Below are 9,739 nucleotides of genomic sequence, written 5' to 3' on the forward strand. Positions count from 1 at the left end.
ATATATATATATATATATATATATATATATATATATATATATATATATATATATATATATATATATATATATATATATATATATATATATATAAATATATATATATAGATATATATATATATATATATATATATATATATATATATATATATATATATATATATATATATTATTAAATATGACCGAAAAAGTAAGATTAATAATTCTAACACGAATTTTCTCAATCTTTCGTACATTTCTTTTCACTGTTGGTGGTAATTCAAAAATCAATTCTCCAAAATTCATTTTTATTTCTAGTCTGATGCGACACTTGAGCGCGTTTCGTAAAACTTATTACATTTTCAAAGACTTTAGTTTAAACATACACAACTCTGAACAACTCTTCATACAACAAGAACTCTGTAGGGTAAGGCAGGTCCTAGTCAACAACGGCTTCTCCAATGGTTTCGTCGAAGACATCATAAGAAGGAAAGTGAAACGCCATGCAACCTCTGAAGAGACAACCAACACAACACCTATACCCCCTATTAGACTATTTTACAGGAACTCCTTTTCCACAGCTCATAAAACGGAGGAAAGGGTCCTGAAAGATATTGTTAATAGAAACGTTATCCCTACAGACAAAAATCAGAGGATACAACTAACGATTTACTATAAAACCAGAAAAACGGCCAGCCTACTCATGAGAAACTCTCCAGACACAAAACAGAACGCTTTAAAAGAGACCAACGTACTCTATGCCTTCAAATGCCCTCTTGGGGACTGTAAGCTCCAAAAAACCCAGTATATAGGCAAGACAACAACATCTCTTTCTAGGCGTTTAACGATGCATAAGCAACAGGGCTCCATTAAGGAACATATAATCTCTTCCCACAACCAAACCATCGCCAGAGAAATCCTAGTGAACAACACAGAAATCATCGATAGATACAGCGATAGCAGGCGGCTTGACGTTTGCGAGGCACTACACATCAAGAAGTCAACACCAGCAATCAACAGCCAATTAATGCACAACTATATTCTACCCACCTCAAGACTCCGCTCCAATATAGAAGCATCAAGAAATATGGACCAATTGGCTTTCTACAATCACTTCTATTCAATACCCATTGTTTCGTGCTCTGTCTTGTGTTGATGAAATTAATACCTTATTAAATACCACCTCACCCCATCCACCTCACTCAAATGTAGATATAAATAAATCGGAGATATGTAAGTTCTATTCAGTTGTGTATGTGTAAAGTCTTTGAAAATGTAATAAGTTTTACGAAACGCGCTCAAGTGTCGCGTCAGACTAGAAATAAAAATGAATTTTGGAGAATTGATTTTTGAAATACCACCAACAGTGAAAAGAAATGTACGAAAGATTGAGAAAATTCGTGTTAGAATTATTAATCTTACTTTTTCGGTCATATTTAATAATATATGTCTACTGGAAAGACTGCTACCAAAATATACTAATATATATATATATATATATATATATATATATATATATATATATATATATATATATATATATATATATATATATATATATATATATATATCCCAAAATTTGTGTATATTTACTTATATTTGTCTATATATACTCATACGTATCCACATTTAACTGTATATATTTACTTACATTTATCTATATTTTGCTAAGTATAATATTGTGCCACATTATTATTATTATTATTATTATTATTGTGAGGGTATAAGGATTTTCACGTTTTCAGCAGCGTGTCTACTAAATGTAGTCATTATAATAGTTTCTCTAAATTGTTCTCTTTCACAAAAGATATTGTTTTCAAAGATGTATCCCTTATGTTTCTTTTTTTTTTAATACTTATATAGCTATCTTTATTCACCCATTCTGCTACTCCAATTTATCACCTAATACCTCTTCACCTCCAAACCTCCTGCCCACATGATGTCCAGACAGCCGCTCAGCCATGATGACTTGGTCGACGAGGTTGTACCCGCCTTCCCTTTAAAAACTCACAACCACAGCCACCACACAGGTAAACTCCCCTTACGTCTCCCCCTCTCAGTACCCACGACCACTGCCATCACCCAGGTAAACTCCCCTCTCAGTACCCACAACCACTGCCATCACCCAGGTAAACTCCCCTCTCAGTACCCACGACCACTGCCATCACCCAGGTAAACTCCCCTCTCAGTACCCACGACCACTGCCATCACCCAGGTAAACTCCCCTCTCAGTACCCACAACCACTGCCATCACCCAGGTAAACTCCCCTCTCAGTACCCACGACCACTGCCATCACCCAGGTAAACTCCCCTCTCAGTACCCACGACCACTGCCATCACCCAGGTAAACTCCCCTCTCAGTACCCACGACCACTGCCATCACCCAGGTAAACTCCCCTTACGTCTCCCCTCTCAGTACCCACGACCACTGCCATCACCCAGGTAAACTCCCCTTACGTCTCCCCTCTCAGTACCCACAACCACAGCCATCACCCAGGTAAACTCCCCCTCTCAGTACCCACAACCACAGCCATCACCCAGGTAAACTCCCCCTCTCAGTACCCACAACCACAGCCATCACCCAGGTAAACTCCCCCTCTCAGTACCCACAACCACAGCCATCACCCAGGTAAACTCCCCCTCTCAGTACCCACAACCACTGCCATCACCCAGGTAAACTCCCCCTCTCAGTACCCACAACCACAGCCATCACCCAGGTAAACTCCCCCTCTCAGTACCCACAACCACAGCCATCACCCAGGTAAACTCCCCCTCTCAGTACCCACAACCACAGCCATCACCCAGGTAAACTCCCCCTCTCAGTACCCACAACCACAGCCATCACCCAGGTAAACTCCCCTCTCAGTACCCACAACCACTGCCATCACCCAGGTAAACTCCCCTCTCAGTACCCACGACCACTGCCATCACCCAGGTAAACTCCCCTCTCAGTACCCACAACCACTGCCATCACCCAGGTAAACATACCTGGTTGGTGGGAGTGTGTTAATATTAAGGCAACAGAGGTACTTGTTGAGTCAGAGGTTCAGTTCAGAGAGCAACAGCCGTCAACAACAAATGTAAGTTCAAGTTCAAGTATGTTTATTGAGACAAGAAAGAAATACATCTCAAAGGGATAAAGGAGCTTAAGCTATTTCTACCCGGATTACAAATGTAAAAAACTTAGGAAAGTATTTATATAATTAAGTGAAGCATTTATAGATTTTGAGAAAACATTTAAATACTTATCTAATGGTTTAAGTTTAAGTTCAGTTATTTACATACTTCATATATTCTTTCATATATTGGGTGTGTGTTATATTGAGGTAAATGATCAGCGATATTTGTCATACTACCACGTTAAAAGTTGTACTTCTTGGGTAAACATGTGACACATTTTAGGGTTGAGCTCATCTAGTTTCTTCTAACACTGTCGTTCATTAGTGTTCTGGGCTCAGCTATTCCTTATTTTACCCCTAAGATTTTTATAGTTTATGCTCACATTTCTCATCTAAGTCCCCTAGTTTGTTCTTATAACAAATTATTGTATATTCCATTTACACATGACATTCCTTGTCAGTTTCCTCATCAACTTGGCATAATTGGCAAACAACACACTAGAACACATAACTTGTTGATACTAGGAGCAGCAGAGGTTCCAGCACTGGTCTTCTGTAAACCATTACTCGGATATAGGACTGCAGAAGTGGACCGTTTACGGCAATAAATGTAGGTGGGAGAGGTTGGGTGGAAATAAGAGATGCCTTACATAGGCTAATAAGCCTTTTGCAGGTTACTTAGTTCTGTTGTTTATGTTTGTTTGTTTATGTATAGTGAAGGCGCTGCAGGAGACGCAGAAGGTGCGGGTGCTGTGTTGGGTGATGACTCGTCCGGAGACGCACCACAGCAAGGCCGTCCACGTCAAGGCCACCTGGGGCTCCCGCTGTGACAAACTTATCTTCATGAGCTCCAAGAATGGTCAGTAGTACCCCCTCCTCAGAGTGGTCAATGGCCCTCATGTTAGTGAGTAGCGGTCCTCAGAGCTATTCTTCAAAGTACCTATTGTTTCTGTTCAGAATGGTCAGGTGCCATACTCAGGATTTCAAGTATCCCTCTTTAGATTAGTCAGTGGATGTCCTCAGAATGGTTAATGGCCTTTCTCAGAATGAATAAGTGTCCTCCTGAAAATGGTCATTGGCCTTCCTAGTGGCGTCAATACTTTTTGATTTTAGACAGTCAATGATTCTTAAAAAAAAAACTGCAACCAACTCAGCGGCAGAAGAGCAATACGGAGGATAATGGAATTAACTTAATAAATCTTGAGAGCATCAATTGGAATGTGTAATGCACAGGATGAGTAACATTCCCACCATCTGTCTTTCATATTCCAGCTCCCTGGAATATTGGGGTCATCTGGAACAACTTTCCGCTGCCCCCGACTCCCTCCCCCTTCTGTTGCTTATTCTCCTACTCTAATGCCAGTTGTCCTGACTCTACCCAGGGGTCGCCTTCTTAACCCTCCTTCACAGCTTTGTGCCTTCTTGACATCTTCTACCAAGAAGATGGTAATTATGAGGGTGTTGAAGAAGGTCGTATCCGCAGACACTCAGCTTGGGACTATCGACCTTGGTGTTGGTGAGGGGAGGCACGAGTTGTGGAGCAAGACACGGGCAGCCTTCACCTACGTCTACAACAACTACTTGTCTCAATACGACTGGTTCTTTAAGGCCGACGACGACACGTAAGTCACCTCGCAGATCTACGTCGATAACGATGCGTAAGTTACCTCGGAACTCTACGTAAACTGGAGGTAGACTTGAAATAATCTGAATCTGAGGGCAAATCTTCACTGATAATCATCAGTCCATCATTTATTGCCAGTCATCAATTTAACTGCAAGAAGTAGTCAATCATGTATCGCTAACAGTTACAAACTCCAACCTCACTTGCAGCTACGATCATCAATTAACCTGTTATTGACAGTCTCCTAGCCACCTGTTACAGTTCAAGTTTCAGCCAATATATCATTACAAGTCATTCATCTGCTACTGCCAGACTTAAATATATCAACTAGTTAATGCCAATTCAATTCATAAATTTGTCTTCGTCATTTCATTTCAACAACATTCACCAACCAGACAGTCACATCCACTAAGAGTTAGCAATCCTCCTGACACTAAAAGACCCACTCATGTTCCTATCTGCAGCAACTATTCAGTTATCAATATAAATTTCATAATCAATCATAGTCTTCAGCACATTCATCTATATCAGTCATCAACCCAAATATCACTATCAGTTAAAATCCTCAACTATTGATTCACTTCCAGTCTAAATTATCCACCAATGTTTCACTGCGAGTCTAAATCATGCAAGAACATGTAACTGTTAGTCACGGTCATCAACCATCAGTCATATCCATCAATTACCAGTCACAGTCACAAACCATCAGTCACAGTCACCAACCACCAGTCACAAGCAGTCTACCTGCAGTCAAATTCACCAGCTACCAATCAGAGTCATCAACCACCATTCAGTCACCAACCGCCAGTTACACACAGTCTACCACCAGTCACAAACAGTCTACCTCTCAGGTATACCATCATGGAGAACATGCGCTACATGCTCTCGACCTACGACCCCAACTTCCCCATCTACTTCGGCTCAAAGTTCAAGAAGTTCAGCAAGCAAGGCTACATGAGTGGAGGTAAGTGGGTGGTTGTAGGTGGGTGAAAGACTAAGTGAGTGAGATAGATGGGTGTGAAGTTGAATGTGGGTTAGACACTATATTAAGGTGAGAGACAATTATTTTATTATTAATCATATTTACTGTGCACTCTGTTATTGAAATGTTTTTGAGACCCTGGATATATTAATTAAAGATTTGTATGGAAAAATCCTTCCATTATTTTGTTAATGTTAATAAAAACAAATATTATTCGCACTCTCGTCTGCTTCGTCTGCCTAAGTGTTTTCCTGTCTTTCTGTCTATCTTTCTGCCTGCCTGTCACTTTCTCTGCATGACTGTGATCGCAGGTGGAGGATACGTGTTGAGCAGGGAGGCCTTGAAGCAGTTTGTGGAGGTGGCGCTGCCTGACAAGAAGCTCTGTGAGGACCATGACACTAGCTCCGAGGATGCTGAGATAGGTCAGTGGTTGCTGAGATGGGTCAGTGGTTGCTGAGATGGGTCAGTGGTTGCTGAGATGGGTCAGTGGTTGCTGAGATGGACGAGTGGTTGCTGAGATGGGCGAGTGGTTGCTGAGATGGGTCAGTGGTTGCTGAGATGGGTCAGTGGTTGCTGAGATGGGTCAGTGGTTGCTGAGATGGGTCAGTGGTTGCTGAGATGGGTTAGTGGTTGTTGAGATGGGCGAGTGGTTGCTGAGATGGGCGAGTGGTTGCTGAGATGGGTCAGTGGATGCTGAGATGGGTCAGTGGTTGCTGAGATGGGTCAGTGGTTGCTAAGATGGGTCAGTGGTTGCTGAGATGGGTCAGTGGATGCTGGGATGGGCGAGTGGTTGCTGAGATGGGCGAGTGGTTGCTGAGATGGGTCAGTGGATGCTGAGATGGGTCAGTGGTTGCTGAGATGGGTCAGTGGTTGTTGAGATGGACGAGCGGTTGCTGAGATGGGCGAGTGGTTGCTGAGATGGGTCAGTGGTTGCTGAGATGGGTCAGTGGTTGCTGAGATGGGTCAGTGGTTGCTGAGATGGGTCAGTGGTTGCTGAGATGGGTTAGTGGTTGTTAAGATGGGCGAGTGGTTGCTGAGATGGGCGAGTGGTTGCTGAGATGGGTCAGTGGATGCTGAGATGGGTCAGTGGTTGCTGAGATGGGTCAGTGGTTGCTAAGATGGGTCAGTGGTTGCTGAGATGGGTCAGTGGATGCTGAGATGGGCGAGTGGTTGCTGAGATGGGCGAGTGGTTGCTGAGATGGGTCAGTGGATGCTGAGATGGGTCAGTGGTTGCTGAGATGGGTCAGTGGTTGCTATGATGGACGAGTGGTTGCTGAGATGGGTCAGTGGATGCTGAGATGGGTCAGTGGTTGCTGAGATGGGTCAGTGGTTGCTGAGATGGGTCAGTGGATGCTGAGATGGGTCAGTGGATGTTGAGATGGGTCAGTGGTTGCTGAGATGGGTCAGTGGTTGCTGAGATGGGTCAGTGGTTGCTGAGATGGGTCAGTGGTTGCTGAGATGGGTCAGTGGTTGCTGAGATGGGCGAGTGGTTGCTGAGATGGGCGAGTGGTTGCTGAGATGGGTCAGTGGTTGCTGAGATGGGTCAGTGGTTGCTGAGATGGGTCAGTGGTTGCTGAGATGGGTCAGTGGTTGCTGAGATGGGTCAGTGGTTGCTGAGATGGGTCAGTGGATGTTAAAATGGGTAAGTAGATGCTACGGTGGGTCATGGGAAGGGTTAGTGTGCTGTGGTGGGTCAGTAGATGATGAGATAGATCATTGAATGCTAAGATGGGTAAATGGATGCCGGGATGAGTCAGTGAATACTGAAATGAGCTAGTGGATGCTACGATGGGTCAGTGGATGCTTTAATTAGTTAACTGGTGAGGATAGATTCTGTGTCGGGTTCGTGGATGTTGCATTGAGGTGAGAAGATGCCGAGACGGATTAGTGAATGCGAAAATGATTCAATGCAGGAGAATTTACCTGGAACTTTTACAAATAAATTTACCAAGCTACCCATCATTTTCTGTATATATTCACTAGAACGAATTATATTTTAAATTTTCCTAAAAAATTTGCATAGCTCTATGAACAGGCAAAAAACTATTGAACAATATAAGGGTCTGATGGTCTTTGAATTCCTTTGAAATCCTTTGTTACTGGATGCAGGAAAGTGTCTGAACAATATTGGAGTTGTGGCCGGAGACTCCCGGGACAGCATGGGCCGAGGCCGCTTCTTTCCCTTCACCCCTAGCACGCACCTCTTCGGTGGCGTCCCTAACTGGTACTACGAGTACGTCTACTACCCGCCCGACACGGTACGTCACCCACAGCACGGTACGTCCCATTACTGCTATATTACAGTACTTGGAATGTATACTGATGCCTTAACCTGTCGACCCGTCCTCAGGGCCTCAACTGCTGCTCAGACTCGGCCGTGACCTTCCACTATGTTGACACCCAGTTGATGTACGTGATGGAGTACCTGCTGTACCACCTGAGGCCCCACGGCCTCCACCCCAACCACCCCGTTCCAGCACCTCTTCCTCCGGACCGAGCCAGCATACATCCCCAGGCGAGTCTGCACCCACGACTCTGCTCTCTGGCTCTAACACCGTCACACAATGTGGGATACTTTGCCACAGGAAAAGTTTACCTCCCGTCTCCTACATGTATAATATTCTCTTCGAGCGTCAAAGATAGCCAGAGACTGAGAGAGTGATGTAGAGACCCAGAGAGACAAACAGACTGAGAAATAGATGTAGAGACAAAGAGACAGAGAGGGACAAATTTATATGTTTAGAGTTCATATAGTCCAAGCAATTAAATTTGACTTTTTTCTTATGAAATTGAGGTAAATTCACAAAATAGCTTTTCTTAACTCATTAACCACTAATATTTTCTACTATTGTTTATCGTAAACTTACATGTACGAAATTAAGTTTACATTATCTAAGTTTTTGTCCCAAACTTTTTAAGTTGAATATAGTTAGAACTTTATTAAATAGAGCTTTCACTCTTTACTCTGATTATAAACTATTTGACAATGAAATAAACTTCTCGCATAACCTCTATTAATCAAATACTCTTCGAACATAATTATTTTATAGTTTTGTAAAAATTCTTTAATACTAAATTGTTTAAAATAAGCCCGTTCATGTAAGGTAATGATAGTATCAAAGTATCAGTATCAAAGGTAATGATATTGTTATGAAGTTCTTGACTAAAAGGCTTTTACATAGTTGCAAATTTTGTTGTGTTAATACCACCAATCAAATCATTTAATTGATCGATGTAATTACTTTAGTCTCTAGTTATTACAACACTAGACCAGTGTGGTTGTCTTTCCATTTGGAGACTTTCGATGGCTTGGAGAGGGGTGACCCGCTGCATGGGTGACAGCTTCTCCCCCGTATCTACCTACCCTGGCTTTGCGCTCTGAAGAGGTTACTCAAGACCGACAACCAGAGCGCAACTCCATAGTCTACTGAGACTGATGGATGCCATCTTACTTTTAGACCAGTGTGTTTGGATGTCCCGCGGGTTTGAGGTTTCAGCAAATTTTTAAAGGTTTTATGCAACATTTTGTGAGCATTTGTGGGTAATACCAATACTGACAAAGCTTCACAAGCGATGCCTTTGCTCACATTAATTCCTTCTATAAACACTGTTTATATATATATGATTTAAAGAGCAGTGGCATTATAATAATGTATATTAAACTATCCTTCACATTTCAGATGCTTATGAACCGAGGTGTAACAACGTCAGCTGCAGGAAGGAAGCAGGAAATAACAGGAAAGAATAAAGAAGAATCAGGAAGTAAGCAGGAAATAAGCAGGTTGCAAGCAGTAACGAAGCAGGAAGTAATATGGAGGGATCAGAATGTAGCAGAGATGGAGCAGGAGAAAAGAAGGGGACATACAAAGATGAGGAAGCAGTAAATATGTAGATGAAAGTATGAACTGAGCAAGAACCAACAGGAAAGAAGCTGCTGGAATAAGATGTTGAGTAACAAGTAACATTAACTAAGGAAATAGTATAACGCAGCAGGAGTAATAAGGATGTATCAGGAAGTAACAGAAACGGAGCAGA

General features: G+C 42.4%; 1 protein-coding gene across 1 annotated transcript in view; it reads left to right on the forward strand.

Annotated features, from left to right (window-relative positions):
- Positions 1–9,588, forward strand: part of LOC138367131 (glycoprotein-N-acetylgalactosamine 3-beta-galactosyltransferase 1-like) — an 18,058-nt gene extending 8,470 nt beyond the window's left edge. Inside the window, exons 3-10 of the mRNA XM_069328536.1 lie at positions 1,927–2,009; positions 3,814–3,957; positions 4,582–4,720; positions 5,574–5,686; positions 6,016–6,126; positions 7,814–7,962; positions 8,055–8,294; positions 9,385–9,588. Of these exons, the coding sequence (XP_069184637.1) occupies positions 1,927–2,009; positions 3,814–3,957; positions 4,582–4,720; positions 5,574–5,686; positions 6,016–6,126; positions 7,814–7,962; positions 8,055–8,294; positions 9,385–9,588 (1,183 nt within the window). The remainder of the gene's footprint in view (positions 1–1,926; positions 2,010–3,813; positions 3,958–4,581; positions 4,721–5,573; positions 5,687–6,015; positions 6,127–7,813; positions 7,963–8,054; positions 8,295–9,384) is intronic.
- The last annotated feature ends 151 nt before the right edge of the window (positions 9,589–9,739 follow it).

This window comes from Procambarus clarkii, chromosome 21, assembly GCF_040958095.1.
Source record: "Procambarus clarkii isolate CNS0578487 chromosome 21, FALCON_Pclarkii_2.0, whole genome shotgun sequence".
Lineage (NCBI taxonomy): Eukaryota > Metazoa > Arthropoda > Malacostraca > Decapoda > Cambaridae > Procambarus > Procambarus clarkii.